The sequence below is a fragment of the Triturus cristatus genome, chromosome 11, assembly GCF_964204655.1.
Source record: "Triturus cristatus chromosome 11, aTriCri1.1, whole genome shotgun sequence".
NCBI lineage: Eukaryota > Metazoa > Chordata > Amphibia > Caudata > Salamandridae > Triturus > Triturus cristatus.
The window spans coordinates 100,604,707-100,629,371 of NC_140594.1; the positions used below are offsets into that span (position 1 = coordinate 100,604,707).

The following is a 24,665-nucleotide window of genomic DNA, read 5'->3' on the forward strand; positions in this document are numbered from 1 at the left end:
CTCACCGGCCTGAAGGTGGGGAACACCTACAAAGACTGCTACCAGAGGGGCTGCCTCTGGGAGCAAGTCAAGTCTAGAGGGGTTGTCACAAGCCGGATCAGCCAAACTGGGGGATAATTGGTCAGGGATACTGCTCAAAACATCTTGCCCTTTACCATAAGGACCCCCCCAGTGAATTGCGTCCGGCTGTGGCATGGGGGACACTGACCTTACTTCTCGCAGGATTATGCGTGCTGGAATTGCGACTTAAATAAGGTTTAATCGTATGTGCTTCAGCATTATTCCCTGGGGTACTAACAGTCGCAGCCAATCTGTTCTGCACCCTAAACTCCTTCATAAAATCATCAATTTTAGCACATTTTTCCAAAAGTCCAGCAACACAAGTATTCAAAGTGTCCACAATATCCTTGACCATGTCTATAAGAATAGGCTCCAACCGTGAGGAGACCAGTGACTCTATCATGTCCCCCCAAATCGTCATTACCAGGCTTCGGTGGGTCTTGGACTTTAGTCTTCCTGGATTTTTTTTCTTCTTGGGGCCCATTGCTAGACCCTGTGTAATCGTCACTGTGGGCTCCTGGCTGACGTCATTAACTCTCAAAGGGGCAGCCGGGTCGGTAGTGGAAAAAGGATTAGCTACGGTGACTACTGGTTCCAAGGGGACACTGGGGATGTTTGCAGACGGGGAATCAGGGGGGAGTGGTCGATTGTAGGCTAAGTTCCAGCTCCGCATTTGCTATTTCTTTCGTTAACGCCCCCACAGCGGAAGATAGATACGAAATTATAGACTCCGACTTTCTGGGAACTTTGGCCTTTTTCCCCCCTTCCCCGCAATTTAATTGTTTGCGCTTACCCATTTAGGCGATGTTAGATGGGTGGCCCAGCCCGGCCTCCTTCGGCCCCTGACGGCCCACCCTTTGCCCGGGCTGAGCCCGGCGCCCGCCCGCGCGCGTCCCGCGTTGCGGGAGGCGCGGTAAGTTTAAATGTAAGCCCCGGTGTCAGGGGGCGGGGCCTCTGCTGCCGGGAAGACCCGCTGTCTCTTGGGTCCGGTAGTTGCACTGCGCCGTAGATCTCCGTGCCCCACTGCTGCCGCTGCGTCTCCCGCGTTGCGGGAGGCGCGAGAAGTTTAAATGTAACCCCCGGTGTCAGGGGGCGGGGCCTCTGCTGCCTGGAAGACCCGCTGTCTCCTGGGTCCGGTAGTTGCACTGCGCCGTAGATCTCCGTGCCCCACTGCTGCGCTGTGTCTCCATTTATGCTTCGTAATTACAAATAGTGGCCTCTCTGGCATCTCCTCCTTCAAGCAGAAAAAATAGTCAGTAGAAGAGATAATTTTACTCCAGATATTTCTTTTTACTGTGCACTTGTAGACTTCTAAATAATAAAATGACGTAAAACTTTTAGGCCTGAAATTACCCTTGTTATTTTGATTTGTGAAACTGATTTTGCAGGCTGCTTGCTCGTAACTTGTACAGAAGTAGCATTATAAGCTTGTCTTTCTCCTGATTTACTGCAACCAGCAAGATGTTTTCAAGCTGTGCCTGGTGATACACACTTGGTCACCAGACCAACTAGCATGGACTTGTTCTTTACTGGTAACAAAACGAGTTGTAGGGTTATATGTATAGTACGAACCTAATGAGGAGGCAACAGAGGCCTAGACATCAAGGCAAGAGTCTAGGGAATGTTATTTGCACTTTGATCGTGAAGCTTGAGTGTGGTGGCTAGCGGGTGAGGTGACATTCTGCAAAGATGCGTGTTCTGTAATGCATGAGGGTAGGAGCAGTTTTGATCTCGATGACGATGTAGTTCAATGGACCTACATGTGTAGACTGAGGAGGCTTTCCTTCCGGGTTTTTTTCTTCTTGCATTTCCTCCTTTTCAGCCGCATGATGTTTTGGCTCCTGGTGTGGCATGGTCCTAAGTCGGTCACTTTTGTGGTGGGCCGACCATTTCTTTCAGCGGTCCTTTAAGGTAACGCAGATTGTCCTGAAGATTAAGCAGGCTTCATGGAACAGATGGTGTCCACATGTAGTTCAATTTGAGGCCCTTGCTAAGACGTGACACACCACCTAGTAAACCAATTCAAAGAAGAAGCAAGGTACTGTCTTGACTTTTAAAATTTCTTTACATTATTTATGAAAACATGAGCAGAAGACAAGGAGCCCTATTTGTAGGCTTTAGTCGTTTGCCTGGATGTGTTTTAGCAACCTAAAAAGTGCCAGGAAACCCCAAGTAGGTTTAGAAATCCTACATAGTCTACGGCCACCAGTGTTTTTTTAAGGTTTATATTTTATAGAATTGGATTTTGTGGTGTTTCATACATTTCAACCGATACATTTTTTTTTCTCCACAATTTAGAACTTTTGACAAATTAATGCTGCTTCATAACTTAGGCGCATTAAATGTAAAAACATGTATTGCTCCTGATAAGAAAACATGTTTTCACTTTGGTGCTGCTCCCAATCACGGGGACTTGTTAATTGGGATCATTGGTGTTTGAGTTCTGTGGTTATGAAATTTCAGTGTTTCTAAGCAACAATAGTGATTTTTTGAGCCATCAGCCAAGAGAATGTAAAGGCTGTGCTTTGGCAATATTTAATTACAGGAAACTGCTATAGACCCGAGGAACCACATTTATGTAGTGAGGAAGGGAACAAGGGGATCACAAGTTCCTGCATTATTGGTGGTACATTATGTTAAGGATGGGGCGAATGAAACTTAAGGACACTTCATTTTTAGACTGTTTTAATCTAGTCTAAAATACCTTCAACATGACCATAAGCTGTTATTTTTCTTAGTACATATTCTTCGCCCTTTGTACTTTTTCATTTCGTTTCCGAGTGAGAAATGCCCTGCATATGATCGGCTGGTGTGGGGAGAGTTGTAGTAATTTTCATTTCGAAAATTTCGTTTCATAAAACATACGGTACAGTGTACCTGAAAAAAAATCTTGAAGCATTAAAAAATCTTTTTAAGATGCAGTACATATTTGTTGAGTGTTAACGAGGAGTCATAAAACCTGCAACCTCACAAATTTAGAGTCCATGGCAAGTGGGCTAGTGCAATCCATAATGTCAATGTGTAAGACAAAATTAGCAAACCCTAATTATTATAGCACTGGAAACTCTAAAAATGTAATATAGCTTGCACACTATAAAACAATTATCGGCGATTGCAGAGTTTGTAGTCTAGCGCAAGTGTCTCTATCGTTTGTAAGTATTAGACAGCATTTATTAGCAATATTGCTAATGGTAAGATCCTGGAAAGTTCTGGCTAAAAACTAATACATAGAAAGTTGGGGCACAAAATCCAAACTAGAAATTTTGAAGCACACTAAAACTTTATATCTTTATGCTATCTCAGCAGCCCCACTGCATATAAATATTTGCTCAAGGGAAACCGTGTTGGTTGATGTATCGCCCTTCAAAGCCCTTTAGAGCTTCTTGGTAGCATCTGAAGCCAAGCCGAATGCATAGTGGTCAAATCCACTTGGCTCTTCGATTTGCACAGGCATGACAAAAGAACACATGACTAATAGTTCCCTTGGAAGATGAGTGGCACATTGGGCATATATCAGTAGGATCTGTTGGCCTTCCTGCAAGCCACGAAGATGTAAAGGACCCTATGTATAGTGTGCCATAGCGGAACTTCAAGTACAGGCTTCTTGCCAGCTGTGGTTGCGGTACTTCCAGAAAGGGCTCATAGTGTGGGGAATCCGTGATGAACAAGAACTCTTCTGATAATCTCCCCAGGGTGGGATTACAGAGATTATTGGCTGTTATAGACCCAGTGAATAGATTCAATTGCTTTATAGAGGATGTGGTTTTGTCTTCTGGGTCTGTCTAGAAACTACCAAGTACCAGCCTTAAGAGCCATTGTTGAATGCGCCTAAACCACAGGAAGGTGATATTCTTGTCAAGGCTAGCAGTTCCTTCACAGCATTTCTATATGGCAGCAGCTCCTCTGCAGCCCAGAGCCTCACCCAGTATAAACAAGGTCTTAACCAGGCAATACAGCCCGCCCTTTTATGTTCCACATCAAAAACATTGGAAGAAGTGGTGGGTACTCTTGGGGAAATGCACAAGAGAGCAGACCCACTTATTCTCACTCAGGGTCAATAACTCAGTATTTGCATGCCCCCAGATTTCATCGCCTTAAACTGCTGCAGGTTAGGCCTTTAAATTGTACACTTCCAAAACTGGGAGGAAGGCTCTTGTAAATGTATGCCTGGTGTCTTTTGTAACTAGCCGAGCCTTGGTGCTGAAGCACAGCCTTCTGCTTTTGAATATGTGGGGACCATATCACCCTACTATCCTGCATAGTGTCCAGGTATTTGAATCTGAAAACTCGCTCCACTTTACCCCGTCCAAAGATCTGCAACCCCTAAACGACTTATGGGGCCTGATTACAATGTATTTTGTCTTTGAAGCATTAATTTCCAGTCGGTTTGATACACAAAAATCATAGAAGCTCTTCATTAATAGCTGCAGGCCTATAGAAGACTGCGAGGTTAGCAGGGTGTCTGCGAATAGGAGAGCTGGGATGAGGCCCCACCTAACTTATGGGCATTTACGTTGCCTTTATGTAAGGACCCTATAACAACATTTAAAAAGAGTGCGGGGGCTAATACGCAGCCCTGTCTCACCCTTATGAATCTGAAAGCGGTCGGTTAGTTACCCCCATGGTCCCCAGTGGTCTTGGGCGCGTGTTTCCTGGTGGAGTCTCCTCAGCAGAAGGAGCCTCGCATCAGGAACCCATCAGGCTCTTCAGCGAGGCCCACAGCAAGCCCCTGGGCACCAAGTCTAAAGCAGCCTTAAGATCTGCAATGGCTATTTATAGAAGGCCGTCATCCACGCAATTAAAAGAAGTGTTAAGACATCGTCTATGGCACCAACATTCGCTCTGAACCCTGCCTGATAGGGGGTCAGAAGCTCTCGTTAATTCAGTCGCAAAGTATTTGCCTTGCATAAACCTTCCGCAGGATGTCCAGGAGGCTTATTGGTCTGTAAATAGCTGGGTTCCTACGTCCTCCTTTTTGTATAGGAGGATTATCTCCGTCCCTTTCCAAGTGTCCAGGATTGCAGCACCTGAGGCTGTAGTGTTACAGAGACAATTACCATAAGGGACCCAAACCAGTGAATCATGAGACCCTATTCACCTGGGATTTTGGCCGGCCTGGGTGCCTTACCTAATTTTACCACGGCTATACCGGCCTTGGTTTCCACAAAAAAAAATGTATATCTGTTTGGGATAGATCTGATAACAATTGGTTGTTTGGCCTTCTAAGCATCTTTCATACTGTTTAGTAAAATGATCCTCCCGGACTGCCAGATTCATATAAGCCAATCTGCGATTTAGAGAGCGCATTGCACTTGCAATGATGTTTTCTCATAATGGGCTCTAGCTTTTCAGACCTCAGCCGGGGTTTTTAATTTTAAGTGCATTCACAAGAGCTTTCTTAGCCTTGCTGCAATCCCTAGTTAACCAGGTATTCATACCAGAGCCATGCATCTCAGTTAAGGGGGCTTCCTCCTAGGCGGACCATTTTTTGAGTGTCGACCATATAGCCATGGATGCCGACAATTGGAATCTCAGAAGGAGAAAGATGAGTAAAATGAGATAAAGCTGCAAAAAAAAAGTTACATATCTCAACTTAAGTCCCAGTGTTCCACAGGATCGATGGCTTTTAATGGATTTGCTGTTATTACCCAGGGTAAGCACCACAGCTTGAGTTATGGAAGCGCAGCATTTATTAATTAACCTTCCTAAGAGTTTTAGCCTTAAAGGGTAGTGGCCGCTGTCGTCCAGAGTAAAATCTACCAAATTGTCCCACATGGAAACAAAAATCTAAATGTTATCCAATTTGGCTCTGGTTAACCTTCTCCTAAAAGTTGGTTGTCCGTTTTTATCAGATATAAATCTACCATTGCATGCCCGTAGTCCATACGAGGTAGCAAAACGGGCAAGCTGAGAGGCTGCTGTTGTGTACAGCACATAAGAGTTGGAGCAAAGGGAGGGTATACTCCAATTCTCTTATTCCTCTTCTGTGATCAAGTCGAGGCTGTATATGGGCTCGAAAGTGATGTTCACATTCCCCCCCCACCCTCATTAAGGGTCATGCATTCGAACTTAATTAAACTAATAAAGTGCCTCAGATTGAATAGGGTTGGGATTCCGTATTCCTAGGTCTAGGCTTGAGGTAGACGTTAAAACCATACAGGCAGATTCCCTCCAACATTTTTATTTTTATCCCTATCATGTCAAATCAATCAATACTCAGATTGTTCTATGGTAAGATAAAATCAATTGTGACCCATGTCAATAGGTGCCCAGGAGCCCTGCCACTTGCATAAGCAATTGCATTAGCATAAAAGGTGATGTGACCAGGTTTGTATAGTGGCTGGGTTAACTACGTTTTTCGAAACATGCAAAGGCCAAATTGGGCAATATAATCTAGCCAATCAGGGAACACTATTTTGGGCTTCAGTCCAGCAATTTTCCATGAGAAAATGTTAAAAGGCCAAGAGTGTTAACGTGCATTTGCCCTCCAGGACGTTCTCTGGGTCTAGCTCTTGGGTCTGTGACCCATGTTCGCTAATGGAATCGAATCATTAGGAGCCGTACCATGCACAGTAGCGAGATCCGGGGAGGGGTGGGGATAACTAATGCCCTACATAGCTTGTCCTGTCGAACTTCAACCTTGAGTAGTTTTACTGGGGCACTGATTGCAGAGTTGATACACCGTCCGTCTTGACCATCCAAGTAAGAGAGCGCTTCATAAGAGTTCTGAGTAGGGATGTTGTACTGCTGCTGACCAGGATTATGTGTTGAACCTACTGTCATATTCATGTTCATGGCCATACAGCTATTAGAGAGGCATGCTGGCATATGGATGTAACTTAAAGAAAGAGCTTAATTCGGCTTGATGGTGAAGGTTTCCTGTTTAGGCACTTAAGTAATAACTCCGTGATCACTGGGTTCTTGAAATTATTAAGCACACAGTTCCCAGGTGTATCCTTTGAATGGATACCAATGCATGGGGCCCTCCTGGCTGACAAAACGTCCTGCGATAGATCCTGTGCCTATCCTGAGTTGGTTCGATGCCAGTACATGTTTTTTTAAATATATCACCACCATTGAAGTGCGGGCCCGGGCGTCCATCTTGGCTGTATTGATCTGGAGTGGCTATGGCCATGCTAGCAGTGGGATTTCATTCATGGTTTATGTCCGTTCTACCGGGAGAGGGTTACTCTGAAGAAGGGTCTTCGAGTGTTAGTCTATTTCAATAACATTTCAATTTACAGGGCATACATAATTTATGTATGACGTATATTACCCACGTAGGCGCCTTGCATTGAAAAAGGTTGAGTTAATCCTATTTTGCTATGGCTGCACATTAGCATACAACACGTATGTTAGCAAATTAGTGGAATTTCATGTTTTTAGCTTTTGATTGACACATTTGGCATGCTTTTTTTTGTCCCCCCTTCTAAACACACCTTGTGATGTGCATACAATTTTGTGCTCTTTACCAAACATTTTAATTTTTATTGTCTTTTTCACATTGGTGCAGTAAAATTGCAAAGGGAAAATCTTATAACCGAACAATTCTGCAGCATTGTCTCTCCCCAACCCTCAAGGCACCCTGCAGCAGGCAGGTGTGGCCCATCTCAGGCCCCTTGCATTGTTATTTTCCATAGTCATTGGATTGCCGAACCGTTTTAGCAGTAAGAAATGGAAATGCTGCTTCTTTACTGCTCTGCTGCCTGATGCTTTTAATCCTCTGCATTGGCTTTGTGCTGTTTTAATTATCCTCCGTGTTTGATGCTCTTCGTTTAGGTTCGCTTTGCTCCTGGCATGTATTGGCCAGCCATGAGAGGTCGTGCTTAAAAATAAAATACTTTGCCAATACACTTATCACACTCAATACGCTTAATTAATTAACTTTCTGGGAAGCCAGGCGCTTTTATAAATGTTTTGCAAGTTTCCTAGATGTGGAGGGTCAAGACATAACTCCTAAAATAAATCAGTGAACAACTCTGTTCCATTACTGCAACCTCCCTCTATAAATTTGTGCTACAGCGTTTTGCACCTAAAGGTAATGAGGGTACATTTTCCTAGCACAATGCATAGGAGTAGTGTTTGGGTTCAGGAGTAGGTTTAGATTGAGGGGCTGCGGTATTTGTTTAGGTCTTGTCTGGCGAAAGCAGCGCATGCGCTGCTCTCTTCAGAGAGACCTTTTGGAATCGATTCTCCGCCGTGGGCTCATGCACGCATCTGCATGGACAAAGGTGGCTGCTCTCGCCATCTGTCCAATGCAGACAGCATGCGCGTGTCCGTGGGACAGTGGCCAGTCCCACGCCATTTTGTTGTAGCTCGGGTCTACCCGTCGCACACGCGTGCGCGCGCCTTTCAACACGGCGTGCTTTCACTTTAAACTGAAGTGAAAGCACGCCGCCGTGCGCGCGCCTGCTGCAACCCTGTGTAATCTGGAAGTCCTGTGAAAATACTAAGAGGCAGCACCGGTCCAACTTTCATTTTTCAGAGTTTTGACACTGACGCTGTTTCCATGTATTTAATACTGCAATGTCACTTGGAGACAGAGGCGTGGTTTCATCTTCAGAGCCTGTCTCTCTACTACTCTCTCTACTTCTCACTCTCTACTACTCACTCTCTACTACTCTACCTACTCTCTACTACTCACACTCTCTACTACTCACACTCTCTACTACTCACACTCTCTACTACTCACACTCTCTACTACGCACTCTACTACGCACTCTACTACGCACTCTACTACGCACTCTACTACTCACTCTACTACTCACTCTACTACTCACTCTACTACTCACTCTGCTACTCACTCTGCTACTCACTCTGCTACTCACTCTGCTACTCACTCTGCTACTCACTCTCTGCTACTCACTCTCTGCTACTCACTCTCTGCTACTCACTCTGCTACTCACTCTCTGCTACTCACTCTCTGCTACTCACTCTCTGCTACTCACTCTCTGCTACTCACTCTCTGCTACTCACTCTCTGCTACTCACTCTCTGCTACTCACTCTCTGCTACTCACTCTCTGCTACTCACTCTCTGCTACTCACTCTCTGCTACTCACTCTCTGCTACTCACTCTCTGCTACTCACTCTCTGCTACTCACTCTCTGCTACTCACTCTCTGCTACTCACTCTCTGCTACTCACTCTCTGCTACTCTCTCTACACTCTACTACTCACTCTACTTCTCACTCACTACTACTCTCTCTACTACTCTACTTCTCACTCACTACTACTCTCTCTACTACTCTCTCTACTACTCTACTTCTCTCTACTACTCTCTCTCCTACTCTTTCTCCTACTCACTCTACTACGCTCTACTACTCACTCTACTACTCTCTCTTACTCTCTTACTATTACTCTCTACTCTCTCTGCTACTCTCTCTGCTACTCTCTCTGCTACTCTCCACTATCTACTACTCTCTTTACACCCTGCTACTCACTCTCTACTTCTCACTCACTACTACTCTCTCTACTACTCTCTACTTCTCACTCTACTACTCTCTCTCCTACTCACTCTACTACTCTCTCTTACTCTATTACTATTACTCTCTACTACTCTGCTACTGCTCACTCTGCTACTGCTCACTCTGCTACTGCTTACTCTGCTACGATCTACTAACTACTAACTCTCTACTACTCACTCTACTGCGTCTACTGCTCACTCGCTACTACTCACTCGCTACTACTCACTCGCTACTACTCACTCGCTACTACTCACTCGCTACTACTCACTCGCTACTACTCACTCGCTACTACTCACTCGCTACTACTCACTCGCTACTACTCACTCGCTACTACTCACTCGCTACTACTCACTCGCTACTACTCACTCGCTACTACTCACTCGCTACTACTCACTCTACTAACTCTTCTACGATCTACTACTAACTCTCTACTGTGTCTACTGCTCACTCTCTACTGCTCACTCTGCTGCTCACTCTGCTACTGACTCTCTGCTCACTCTACTACTCGCTCTACTCACTCACTCTACTCGCTCTACTCACTCACTCTACTCGCTCTACTCACTCACTCTACTCGCTCTACTCACTCACTCTACTCGCTCTACTCACTCGCTCTACTCACTCACTCTACTCGCTCGCTTCTACTCGCTCGCTTCTACTCGCTCGCTTCTACTCGTTTGCTACTACTCGTTTGCTACTACTCGTTTGCTACTACTCGTTTGCTACTACTCGTTTGCTACTACTCGTTTGCTACTACTCGTTTGCTACTACTCGTTTGCTACTACTCGTTTGCTACTACTCGTTTGCTACTACTCGTTTGCTACTACTCGTTTGCTACTACTCGTTTGCTACTACTCGTTTGCTACTACTCGTTTGCTACTACTCGTTTGCTACTACTCGTTTGCTACTACTCACTCACTCGCTACTACTCACTCACTCGCTACTACTCACTCACTCGCTACTACTCACTCACTCGCTACTACTCACTCACTCGCTACTACTCACTCACTCGCTACTACTCACTCACTCGCTACTACTCACTCACTCGCTACTACTCACTCACTCGCTACTACTCACTCACTCGCTACTACTCACTCACTACTACTCACTCACTCGCTACTACTCACTCACTCGCTACTACTCACTCACTCGCTACTACTCACTCACTCGCTACTACTCACTCACTCGCTACTACTCACTCACTCGCTACTACTCACTCACTCGCTACTACTCACTCACTCGCTACTACTCACTCGCTACTACTCACTCACTCGCTACTACTCACTCACTCGCTACTACTCACTCACTCACTCACTCGCTACTACTCACTCACTCGCTACTACTCACTCACTCGCTACTACTCACTCACTCGCTACTACTCACTCACTCGCTACTACTCACTCACTCGCTACTACTCACTCACTCGCTACCACTCACTCACTCGCTACCACTCACTCACTCGCTACTACTCACTCACTACTACTCACTCACTCGCTACTACTCACTCACTCGCTACTACTCACTCACTCGCTACTACTCACTCACTCGCTACTACTCACTCACTCGCTACTACTCACTCACTCGCTACTACTCACTCACTCGCTACTACTCACCCGCCTCTATTCACTCACCCGCCTCTATTCACTCACCCGCCTCTATTCACTCACCCGCCTCTATTCACTCACCCGCCTCTATTCACTCACCCGCCTCTATTCACTCACCCGCCTCTATTCACTCACCCGCCTCTATTCACTCACCCGCCTCTATTCACTCACCCGCCTCTATTCACTCACCCGCCTCTATTCACTCACCCGCCTCTATTCACTCACCCGCCTCTATTCACTCACCCGCCTCTATTCACTCACCCGCCTCTATTCACTCACCCGCCTCTATTCACTCACCCGCCTCTATTCACTCACCCGCCTCTATTCACTCACCCGCCTCTATTCACTCACCCGCCTCTATTCACTCACCCGCCTCTATTCACTCACCCGCCTCTATTCACTCACCCGCCTCTATTCACTCACCCGCCTCTATTCACTCACCCGCCTCTATTCACTCACCCGCCTCTATTCACTCACCCGCCTCTATTCACTCACCCGCCTCTATTCACTCACCCGCCTCTATTCACTCACCCGCCTCTATTCACTCACCCGCCTCTATTCACTCACCCGCCTCTATTCACTCACCCGCCTCTATTCACTCACCCGCCTCTATTCACTCACCCGCCTCTATTCACTCACCCGCCTCTATTCACTCACCCGCCTCTATTCACTCACCCGCCTCTATTCACTCACCCGCCTCTATTCACTCACCCGCCTCTATTCACTTCACCCGCCTCTATTCACTCACCCGCCTCTATTCACTCACCCGCCTCTATTCACTCACCCGCCTCTATTCACACACCCGCCTCTATTCACTCACCCCCTCTATTCACTCACCCGCCTCTATTCACTCACCCGCCTCTATTCACTCACCCGCCTCTATTCACTCACCCGCCTCTATTCACTCACCCGCCTCTATTCACTCACCCGCCTCTATTCACTCACCCGCCTCTATTCACTCACCCGCCTCTATTCACTCACCCGCCTCTACTCTCTATCTCTCTCTATCTCTCTATCTCTCTCTATCTCTCTCTATCTCTCTCTATCTCTCTCTATCTCTCTCTATCTCTCTCTATCTCTCTCTATCTCTCTCTATCTCTCTCTATCTCTCTCTATCTCTCTCTATCTCTCTCTATCTCTCTCTATCTCTCTCTATCTCTCTCTCTATCTCTCTCTCTATCTCTCTCTCTATCTCTCTCTCTATCTCTCTCTCTATCTCTCTCTATCTCTCTCTCTATCTCTCTCTCTATCTCTCTCTCTATCTCTCTCTCTATCTCTCTCTCTATCTCTCTCTCTATCTCTCTCTCTATCTCTCTCTCTATCTCTCTCTCTATCTCTCTCTCTATCTCTCTCTCTATCTCTCTCTCTATCTCTCTCTATCTCTCTCTCTATCTCTCTCTATCTCTCTCTCTATCTCTCTCTATCTCTCTCTATCTCTCTCTATCTCTCTCTATCTCTCTCTATCTCTCTCTATCTCTCTCTATCTCTCTCTATCTCTCTCTATCTCTCTCTATCTCTCTCTATCTCTCTCTATCTCTCTCTATCTCTCTCTATCTCTCTCTATCTCTCTCTATCTCTCTCTATCTCTCTCTATCTCTCTCTCTCTCTCTCTCTCTCTCTCTCTCTCTCTCTCTATCTCTCTCTATCTCTCTCTATCTCTCTCTATCTCTCTCTATCTCTCTCTCTATCTCTCTCTATCTCTCTCTATCTCTCTCTATCTCTCTCTATCTCTCTCTATCTCTCTCTATCTCTCTCTATCTCTCTCCTATCTCTCTCTATCTCTCTCTATCTCTCTTCTCTATCTCTCTCTATCTCTCTCTATCTCTCTCTATCTCTCTCTATCTCTCTCTATCTCTCTCTATCTCTCTCTATCTCTCTCTATCTCTCTCTATCTCTCTCTATCTCTCTCTATCTCTCTCTATCTCTCTCTCTCTCTCTCTCTCTCTCTCTCTCTCTCTCTCTCTCTCTCTCTCTATCTCTCTCTCTATCTCTCTCTATCTCTCTCTCTATCTCTCTCTATCTCTCTCTCTATCTCTCTCTATCTCTCTCTATCTCTCTCTATCTCTCTCTATCTCTCTCTATCTCTCTCTATCTCTCTCTATCTCTCTCTATCTCTCTCTATCTCTCTCTATCTCTCTCTATCTCTCTCTATCTCTCTCTATCTCTCTCTATCTCTCTCTATCTCTCTCTATCTCTCTCTATCTCTCTCTATCTCTCTCTATCTCTCTCTATCTCTCTCTATCTCTCTCTATCTCTCTCTATCTCTCTCTATCTCTCTCTATCTCTCTCTATCTCTCTCTTATCTCTCTCTTATCTCTCTCTTATCTCTCTCTTATCTCTCTCTTATCTCTCTCTTATCTCTCTCTTATCTCTCTCTTATCTCTCTCTTATCTCTAATGCAATAGGTCTCGCATTACTAAAAGTTTGAGCTATTGGCGTTGCCAATAATAATTCAATACCAATAGCTCAAGCTTTCAGTAACGGGGCACCTATTGCATTGCAAATGAATCACGGCACACACGCTTGAGAAGCAAAGAGCCTTGGGTGAAAGGAGTGACAATGACGAAAAGGCAGCCAACGTGTGATGAGCAGTTTGGAGAGTGTAAGATGAGGAGAATGAAAACACAAGATACAAGCATTAAAAATGCAATATGGCTCACATTTCATTAAGTTAAAGCCATTTTGCTTTGCTATACAAAACCATCGCAAAGCAAATGGCTTTAACTTAATCAAAGGCGAGACCTATTGCATTTTCAATGCTTGTTTGTATGGTCTCTAAGTTTTTTTTTTTTTTTAACCAAATTGAGACGGGCAAGTGAAGGAATGTGGTTCTGCTTTTAAAATATGCCTACATTTCTCCATATAATGGTGCTAGCCATGCACTGAACTGGGAAGAGGGGAGTCGCCTTCCCTTCAGGTGATGGGGGATAGTGGGTAGTCCATCACACTGCACGGGCTTAGCATGTCTGGATGTATGTTGCATCGAGAATGTGGAGTCAGGGACATCCGCTAATTTGGTGGAAATTGCTCAAATTAATTAACATTAACATGTAAAAAAGATTAAGGAAATTTCCCGCGTAGCATTGCAAGTGAGGAGAGGTAGAAAGCACATTTTGTTTTCTCAAAGGTAACTGAATGCGACAGTGTATGTATATCAGGCAGGCAGTTCGTCAAATGTGATATGTGCCTGAGCTGAAAAGGAATGCTATCTGGTTTTAAAAGCACAGCAAAAGTGTCCTTAAAGCTCATTTTTTGACACAGTAAAGTTAAAAATAAAACTTAGGTCGTAATGAGGTGCAGTCTTAAATATTGTTTAATGCTATTTCACATAACAAATAAAGGCAGTATTGTCCAAGGTGGAATTGAAGTAAATTTAAAGCTGAATGTAAACGTTGTCCTCTTGGTTGTGTTTTGGATCCCCTTAAGCTAAAATAAGTGAAGGATTACATTTTCCTGTGTACCTTCCACACATCCTATGTTTTTGCAGTCACTCTTTAAAGCTGTCTACCAAAAGCGTTGAAAGGCAGCATTGTTGGAGAGGAATAGAACTTAGTTAGTGGTTGAGATGCAGGCGCGAATATTGTTTAAAGCAGTCTAACTTAACAAATGAAAGGCAGCATGTCCCATATAGTGCTCAAACACAAAGAAAACGGACATTTGCCACAAACCTGTGGCCGCTTCAGATCTCCAATCCTGCAGACCCCTGCTACCTCCCCCCCCCCACACACGTCATACATGTGCTTTCTAGACTGCATTTCCTGTGAGAACAGAGCCTTCATGCCAGTTGAATATCCGCATATCCATGAAATGAAAATGCAGCTGCTTCATTGTTGTTGTGAATGGATCTGAAGTAAAGTTCAGTGCACTTGAGACAAACTTCACGTTAGTTTTACAGTTGTGCTTTGGGACTCTGTGATTTATTTTTTGCTACTTCCGCAACAAAGCTGCATCAAGAAGCCCTGTTTTGCTAAATGTTGTGTAAAAAGTAAATAGCTGCACATCAGATGTTGGCATTTGCATGGATGTCCAGTTGTGAAAACATGAGCACTCGTGTGGAGTGCTCAAACGCAAAGAAAATACACATCTGGCACAAACCTGTGGCAGTTTCAGATCTCCGATCCCTGCTGTGGCAGGAGGTAAGAGGCAACAAGAGATGAAGGACGAAGCGAGTGAAAACACAAGCACCCGTGGGGAGTGCTACAACAAAAAGAAAAAAGTAGGTCCTAAAACTGTAACCGTGGATGGACCCAGAACCTGGTCCATGCTCTGGGGGACCGATAAACGCGAGGCATGGCGCATGCATGCCATGGACAAACTGCAACGAAGGATACGGAAGAGACTATGGCGCTAACAAATGGTAAGCCTATGGCTGCCTGATGCGCACTGAATTGTAAGCATGTCTCTTCTAGAGAGTGCATATCGAGACCTAAATGGGGGAATTTGCATTCAGAAGTACGTTCTTACTAAACCAGTTTTCACATGTATCAGTGTTTTCCCAATTATGTCTCCTGTTAAACTCGGTTAGTATAGGCCTGCTGATATTTATCAAAGGTAAATTGCGAGTATGCTGATCAATGCATTTCTCATAATTCTCTTGTTGGTGTAGTGATCGTAATTTTGCCTTGTACTTGGAATATAGGACAATGAGACTTTAATTCATGGCATTAAATGCTTCTGTGTAGAAACGTTTGGCTCTCAACGGCTATGTATTGGTGTGGTAGTGTATGTATTGGAATTGATTAGAGTTTGGTGCACTGTGCTACTGCAGGGAGTTAGTGAGTTGAGACCTCACACCTTCTTCAATATCTGAGCATGGTAGAGTTTTCCAGTATTGGTCACCTGATGATAAGGTGAGCATCAGAGTGAAGAGTGGAGTGTTTTGTTGGTTGTGTTTACTTAATGTTTCAACGTGAAAGTAGAAAGAACCATAAAACATTTATGAGCCATTGATGGTTTCCTAAAGTACACTTCAGGTTGTCTCTTCGGCACCTGATACAGTTCATGATGCTCTAAAGTAATGTAGACTCTGTTGAGTGTGCCATATTATTTGCGTGGGTTGGTGCGGTCGTTTCATTTGAGGTCGAGAGCAGGCTTAGTCACGTTCATGTTGAAATACTTTTTAAAATGTATTTTTTGATATTTTATTTTCATTGAGTTACAGTGGTACATTTCCATAGACTTGAGTGTGATTGCAGCTTTGGTGTTTTTTTCTCCAGGTTATGATGAGCTGTGACCTAATTTAAACCTTTTTCCATTCTCACGTCTGTCTGGCACTGTTTTTGTAGGGTTGTCTGTTAATTTGTGATGAGATTTACAAAGTGCTGGTTTTCTGTATTGATACGCAAGGGAGAAATTAATAGATTCTTAGCAAACGCATTGTAAACATTAAGGCACATTGACTGATAGGACTTTAATTTTTAAAATGTGGCCCTCATTTAGCCCCTTGTAATGAACAGCAGCTTGGGTTTATTTTTTCCGTTTTACCTCGTTATGGTGTGGAAGCTGTCCCCAGACAATTATGAAAGCATCACTAGAGAGGGGTTGTGGCATCACCACATGTTGAGATCCAAGAGAACATTTTTGATTGGGCAGAAGTTGTGTGCTTCCAAACAAAAAAAGTGCTTGCCCTCCACACAGCAGAGATCATTTTATTTATCCAGCTGCCTGAGGTCGAACTTTGAGAGGCACACGCATGAGATTGTAATGCTATTAAAGTGTGTTAGATAACCAGATAATATATGGTGCTTTTCTCTGGCATCAGCACAGATAGGAGTACGGCAGTCCTACCTACATGTTTTTTTTTTTTTACGTTTGGCTTCACAGTGCATTCATAAGCTTGGCCTATTGGCATTTGCCAAAGCTTGTTTGTAGCCTTTAATCTCAAAACTTTGAACTGTTTGTAGCCTTGCAAAGTTCCCCGACTTGCAATTCAAAACTTAAATTTTTGGTAAGAGCTTTGCACCGCTAATGTGGTAGTGCCCCTCCATCCCCCAAATGCCAGCACATGGTTTCATGCATCACAAATCGTGTGTCAATATGTAAAATAGAACAACGCAAAAAGGCATTCCCACTGTGCACATCAGTCCCGGGGGTGTTGTATAGAGTTCAGCCACAAAATGATGTGAACCTGAATGATCAACAGCCTTCTGCTCTTTCAAATGACTTATTTTATTTGAAAGGTTTTATAAAGCGTGAACGTGACCCCAAAGGGTATCGGAGCGCTGTACAACAGTATGTCGGTAAACAAGTAAAGGTAGTACATTAATACATGTACGCAGTCAGGGGAACAGTAACAGAGAGCAAATCAGGCTAGATTAAGTAACAAAACCTTACAAGAGTATCATTGAGCGTTAAAAAACAAAATCACAACTGAAACTCATTGACTTCAAGACTTTATCCGCAGGTAACTGTAAATGTAAATGTGTTTGTACTTGTATAGCGCACTGCCACCCCCAACGGGGGCATCCTGGCGCTTTTACTCATACCGCTGTGGAACCCTTCCTGGCTTTCCATGTGAGGTGTCCACTCCTGGGCACCCCCATGGTGAGGCCAGGCATCCCAGCGCTGTTCAGGAGCAACCCTTTGACTTCTCTCTTGAATGTGGCAATCGAGGGGTTGGAACTGGCTTCAGGAGGGAGAGCATTTGGAATTCTTGTAGCAAGACCAGAGAGGGCTCGGTTATAAGTTCTTACCTTGTTGAAGTTTTGTGGTTTTAGCAGTAGGTTGTTGGAAGTTCTAAGGGTTCAATTCAAACCGGTCAGTTCACGTTTTTTTGCCAGGTAAACTTGGGTGTTGTAATGAAGGGCTTTGTGTGGTTAAGTAGGCTATTTTAAGAATAATCCTTGCTTCGAAAGGGAGCCAATTGAGTTGAATTGGGTCTGGAGTGATGTGCTCAAGTGTTCTTGAGCCTGTAAGGAGTCTGGCAGCAGAGTTTAAAGTAGCCTTTAAAGCGGCCAGTCTAGATTTGGGAAGTCCAGCTAGGGTCGCAATTCCGTAGTCTAAACAGGAGATAACTAGGGATTGGACTGCAAGTTTCATGCCGTCAGTAGGTATGCAGGGTTTGATTTTTCTTAACATGTTGAGTTGATGATTAGCACCTTTTAGTTATTGCACTGATGTGGTCTTGCATATTTAGTGTTTTTGCAGAGTTATTCCTAATGACCTAGTGGAGTCCACAACATGTGTGGGTGAAACTGAGGGTCATTAGTTGTTTGAGTCAGACTTGTTTGTTTCTTGTTGCAATGCAGTGTTATCGTCTTGGCCATCTTTTAAATTCCAGTTTTCCCCTGTAGATGACCTTAAGTCCAAAGTTGGGTTCAGTGGCTTGGAAGCCATGAGCTTGCTTTACAATCTATATGGAGGAGGGGGTTTGTTTCTAGCTCTAATCCGTTCAGTTTTCAAACCACGTTTCTCATATGCTTGCTGTGTTCATACACATTAGTCCTAGCTGATGCATTCTTGCGCATAAACCCATCTATGTTCAGATATATTTATACTGATCCTACAAAAAAGAGGGTGCTTTCTGAGAGTTATGTTTTGTGCTTTGTGTGCTGTAATCTATTCTGTTTTATTTAGTTAGGCTTCTTGAAGTACAAGACGTGTGTATGGATTAAAAAATAAGCTAAAGTCGAATAGGTTTTGAACATCTGCTAGTGCAGTGTATTTCCTAATGCAAACGTGACACAAGCGCATGTACCATCCACTTCACTCGTATGCACACCGTGGCACCAGGACTGAAGGAATGTTATTGCATGCATACACACACACGTTGAAGACCAACTTGTTTATCGAGGTCCTTATTCACAAATCTGCTGAAGAAACTGAAGTATTTACTCACATCACTTTACCCCCATTTATGGAATCAGTTTCTGAATTACCAAAAACGTTTGTTACATTTCTACAAGCCGAAATAAACTTAGTTTATCCTGTTGTAAGAGCCCCTTCCTCAACAGCCCCTCCCATAACAACTAATTTACATTTACCTGGCAGAGAATACATTTGCAAGCATTTTACAGCCACAAATTTGAGTTGGTGGACACGAAAATGCTTTTGCTCGTCAACACAGATAAAATTGCTCACATGGAAATGTCACCACTGTCCTAATTTGAGTAAAAAACAATGTTCAGAACTAAAAGCTCACTGTTGCTGATTATGTGATTTAGGAATATGGTTTTTGTTGTTGCACGTGCTTTTCTCCATAAAGGGATCTTCATTAATATTAATAGTCATAAACACTGAATAGTAACTTGTGTGGGATCCTGTATCATAGAGATATTCAGAGATTATGAATTTACTCAATGTAGCCTTGGTAGAGAGTGACTGATACAGTGAATGGAACATTTTTTTCCAACGGCCATGATATGGAGGAGCTTGGTTGTAGTTTTGAAATTTCAATGGTTGGTGGCATAGACCTAGTTTTACATTTGCAGGTAGTACAGGGTATGGGCTAACGTTTTTATCTTGAATTTCTTGACACGGAGATCAGTTAAACCAATAAGGCCTTAGGTTGTATGTAGGTATCTCAATCACCTTTTATCTCAATTTGTCCAGTAAAGTCCTGAAAGGTGAAGGACATCCTGGGTAATTTTTAAAGGTAAAGTACTAGGACCAAAACTTCCATGACCACATTGCATGGGGGGGGGCCTGAAGAGTGAACACCCTATTAGGTCCCCTGCCTCCCACTCCTATATTTTGAGTGTTCTGTCGTTGCATGATGTGTGCGGGCGGCTGTTGGGGAAATGTACTCAATGATCAGATGGGCATTTGTGGCAACTTCTGGTGGTGTTGCATGTCTCTGCTGCATTTGACGTCACTATTTGTTGACTAAAGTTGACACAGGGTAAAAGAAAATGATCTGGTGTGATGCAATTACATGCATCCTCTTGAATCTCAGTATTGCAGAGGCAGGAAATCAACAAATGCATGATGGCTTTCCTTTTAGAACTAATCGTTGATGCAATGTGATTCTTTTTGTAAGTGTTTACGTAGTGTTGTAACTCCTGTGACAATCTGTTTAAGGGTCTGTGCCATTGGGAATAGGCAGCTACTTATAACCAAAACTCAGCCTTACGCCGGTCAACCACTTGTTTTGACAATATTGCTTTACAAAGCAGCAGCTCTTCCTGTGCTCCAAGTGGGAAAGTGTATTGTTTCGTTGGGAAGTTAATGTGCGCCAGGTGGTTAACTAGATGACAGTCTAACTATATAGAATAACCAGCTAGTTCAGATTTTTGTAAAAGTGTAGTGGGCTGATGTTTAGAAATCTCACCTGATACGAAAAGTACAAGAGGATGCGAGAAGTGATAAATTGGCTGTGGAATGCTACTTTTCAATACCTTGGATTTGTAGCCCATGGGTGGCTCAGTCTTTACATCCTACATATGTTGGTGCAGTGTTGTCTACTGGTTCTTCTGCACAGATTTCAGACTATTCCAGTGGGATGCCCACATATGCTTTTTGAAGTGTGAACCAGTGATTGTGCTTTGTAACAGACTTAATGTATTCAGATGTTCAGCATACTTGTTTAGTTGACTGCAAATTTAATTTTATTGGTTACTGCTTCTTTTTAATAGTGAAAATCCACTGCCTACAGTAGAGATTGCGATCCGTAACACAGGCGATGCCGACCAGTGGTGCCCCTTGCTAGAAACCTTGACAGATGCTGAGATGGAGAAGAAGATTCGTGACCAGGACAGAAACACCAGGTGCCACCGTCGTTTCATTCGCTTTTCCTTCCGGGCATCTCGCCGGGGTAGAATATAATACAGCCACGACATCTATTCTCCTGAGAGCCAACTCAAAGGAATTTCAACTTGATGCTCCACAATATGAAAGCAAACCTGTATTTATACTTGTCTCTGTTAATGTTATGCTTTGGTGGATGACGTCTTTTTCAAGTATGATGAATATTACGCTGGCACCTTGCAAGTGATTGTCAATATTTTAACTATATGCTGGTGGGATTGGGCATTTTTCCCAGTGCTGCACTAGTCTATTAGCACTTGAATACCTTTCCTCTCCCTAGCCTTTCCCCATCCTGCCTCTTTAATTCCTCTCACAGTATGGGTTTCCCACTGTGCTTTTGTTTTTAACTTGCCAAACATTCCTTCCATTTGCTCTCCAAATTTCTCCTGCTTGTTTCGTCTCACATTGAGACATGCCAATATCTTGCACCCTTTTGCTGACCTATGGGATGGAGAAACGTTAAGGGAGTAACTGTTTTCTGTCCAGAAATTGCAGATCCTGATAATGTAAGGTTACTGAATAACCTGCTTTTGAACCGTTTACTATGTGCCAAATCCACTCCCTGGTCATCTTGGATGTTCTGCTTTTTTTTTTTTTTATCCCGAAGGGGCATATTTAGGGCCTGTTGATCAAAAAATGTATGTTTAAAGTGTCCTGTAGAATGCAGTCATGTGCAAAACCTTACCATGGGTTTTTACACTTTAGGGGATACCTATTGGCTGTGTTAAATTCCAATAAGGTAAAGTTCGTCTTTTCATTAAAAGTATGATTATTGTATTAAGTTCCAAGGTCAAGAGTGGTAAGCAGAGCAGAGCAGTCAAATACCCAGGCTGCCATTTTTGTTGAATTTGACCGGCTTTTAGCAGCTTTTTTTTATTTTTTGAAGCATCTATCCAACTCCAGGACCCAAATGTATTTTGAATTCACTGAATTAATCATGCAACATGAAAGTTGTTTGCTCCGTTTCGCCTCATACTAAGCTTGAAATTGTCCACTTTATGAGAGGGTTTAGAAACTTTGACTGCATGCTTGCTGCTCCATTTAAAAAATGCACAGCATATGATTTACATTTTTTCTTCCACCCTGTACTCCTATATGGCTCAACTGAATTCATATATAGTGTCTGTATCTTGCCAAATTTCTGGTGGCCTTACTTTGCAGCTTGCAAAAAGTGAGTATATCTTAACTGAGATATTACCAGCCTGACATACAAGGTTATGTCATTGCATTACCCTTGCAAGAAGAGATTTGAAGGAACGTGTGTGGGCAATAGACTATTACATGCCCAAATACAGGCGTTCTTTTTCTAACGATAAGCCAATTTGACATTTGATTGTGTGTGTGTGTGTGTAGTAATTGGGCTGCAGCCTCTGCAGACATTTGTTTTGTAAAAAGATGAAGTTTTTTACATTTTTTTTTAACTAAGTTATTTTTTTGTATGTCCTTTCACGTCAACCAGACTGCAAAGCACTTTAGAACCACAGTATTTCGGGGATTACCAAAAACATTTCTCATCACCCGAAGTGTGTGATTCGTTTCAAACTGGTGAAGGAATCTAATCGGCGTTACTACATGTGGCCAAAAATGTATTTATTAACAATTTGTAGCTCCCGAAAATCTCAATAGCTTTATTCACTCTGCAGACGTTAGTGGATAAGTAGAGGTGGTCCCATGGTACGAATCTATTGAGGGGACGAGCAGTTAGAACGTAGCGTAGATTTACTAACTTGGCATAAAGTTTCCACCTTTCTGTTCAGTTACTTATCTGTGTTGATTTTAGTCTTGCTAGTTGTGGACCTTTTAAACTAATCATATTCATGCACGGGACCGGGTCCAACCCACTCATGTTATTTAGCCAGGTGGCACCTACCTGAGTGCTAGTAACTTGAACCCAATGCACTTTGTATCATGCTTTTATTATGCCCCCTCTGATGGCGCTTGTGGAGGTAAGCCTTTGCCCATAAAAGTATTTTTTGGGTGTGGTGGTGGTGGCTTTGTAAAAATGTGACTTTTGCATCTGTGCCTGGCCTGCTGCTAACGTATGGGCCATTTCCATCTTATGACCCAATTTGATATTTATAACCTTTGTTAGAATGGCATTGAAACAACAAGCTGCATTCTCCCTGCGCACAACTTTCGCAGGCAGTGGCCTAGTGAAGCTGTTATCAAGGAACATGCAGTTTTGATTCAAATGTCTTTGTCTGGTGAAGCAGTGCAGTCTTTTGGCTAGGTGGAAGTGCAGAAGGTCTTATTTTTCCAAGCAATGTAACATTTATTGTATGGCTTTTGTTTGAATTACTGGAGGGCCACTCTTATAGAAGCTACCCCAGTTCCATTTGCGTTAAGAATAAAGTTCGTCTAAAAACCTCCTTTTCATTTACGTTGCCCCTCTTCTCTTTTCCTCCCTGTAGGCGTATGAGACGTCTTGCCAACACAGCTCCAGCCTGGTAAACGAAATCTTGAGTAGACATCCCGGAGATGTAATTGCTAACTCCCTGACCCCTTTTATAAAAATGTTAAATAAAAAAAAAAAAGGAAACAAAATGACTTAATATTGGATTGAAACAACTGTTTTAAGAACTTGGGAGGACAGGGGGAGGGGGCATACATTCCACTTTCGAGGCAGTAGAAAGCTGCTAAGCACCGATTTTCCCCCTTTCCTCCCACTTGCATCACCCCATTAATTTTTACAGGTAGTGATGCGTTAGTGCTACATGACACTGGAAGACCTGTGACAGATGTCCCAAGCCCTCCTATATACCTGTGTACGTGACCTCTGTAAAGAGTTTGTTGTTCATTTTTTTTGTTTTTTATTTGTATAGGTGCCGTGAGCACTTCTAGAACTTTTTAAATAAAAAGAATGCACAATTTGACTTTTCAGAGTTTTGTTATTTTGTCGTCATGACGGCTGGTTGATGCTGGTGTACACTGGACACGATTTCGGCTGCAAAATTCTCTTAAGTGTGTAAAGCCACTTGGTAATGCTGTGCTTTGAATTGCATGTATTTATTCAAAGTCTGTGCTTTGTGTTTAGTAGTCAGGCAAGTATTGTCTAGAAACTGCAAACGTGTCTACATTAAAATCCCACTTTACGTTTGGACAAGTGGGCGTTAAGAGTTTGAACAGTAACACGCAGAGGGGTAGGCTGTGACTGTAGAGTTGACCTGTGTTTAGGCATGTTGCGATCCAAATCTGCTTGTTGTTTTGTTTTTACTGCCCTTTGCTTCATGTCTCTAACTTAATTTAAAAATAGGTATACCTTTTGGAATTCTCTTAGGTTTCTAAAGTGGTTGAAAATAATACTTTTAGCACTCTTTTAGCACTCTGGCCTTGTGCTTTTCTGCACAGGCCTAATCACAACCACCTCCACACTCCTTGCTCCATCTCCCCCCAACCGATCTTGTGATACATTGTGTTCGAGGCATATGAGCTGCAGATCACACACTTAGGATAAGATTGCCATCTGGTGTTGGGCTCGGATGATTGCAGGTTGTTGTTGTCTTCGGAAGAAGCCTTTTGGTCACGAGATAGGTGACTCCTCCTCTGGACAACAGTGCGCATGGGCATCCACTCCATCCTCAGATTGTTTTTTTTCGCCATTGGGTTCGGATGAACTTTTCCACTCCGGCTGAACTTCTGAAAATCCAGCTTTCGCTTTACAACTCGACGTCGAAATCCAATCGGACCGGTTCCGGATACGGCTCATGGAAAGGACACCTTTTAAAAAATGCCCCCAATGTGGAGCAAAGTTCCCCCACAGTGACCACCACGAGGTCTGCAACCTGTGCCTCTCGCC

At 43.6% G+C, this 24,665-nt stretch overlaps 1 protein-coding gene across 6 annotated transcripts in view; it reads left to right on the forward strand.

The window, feature by feature from the left end:
* The window catches only part of SMARCB1 (SWI/SNF related BAF chromatin remodeling complex subunit B1), a 67,707-nt gene extending 43,965 nt beyond the window's left edge, over positions 1 to 23,742 (forward strand). For all 6 annotated transcript variants that reach the window (XM_085633721.1, XM_085633723.1, XM_085633725.1 and 3 more), the window contains exons 8-9: positions 20,698 to 20,829; positions 23,281 to 23,742. In XM_085633721.1, coding sequence (XP_085489847.1) covers positions 20,698 to 20,829; positions 23,281 to 23,320 — 172 coding nt within the window. In that variant the 3' untranslated portion in view covers positions 23,321 to 23,742. The remainder of the gene's footprint in view (positions 1 to 20,697; positions 20,830 to 23,280) is intronic.
* The last annotated feature ends 923 nt before the right edge of the window (positions 23,743 to 24,665 follow it).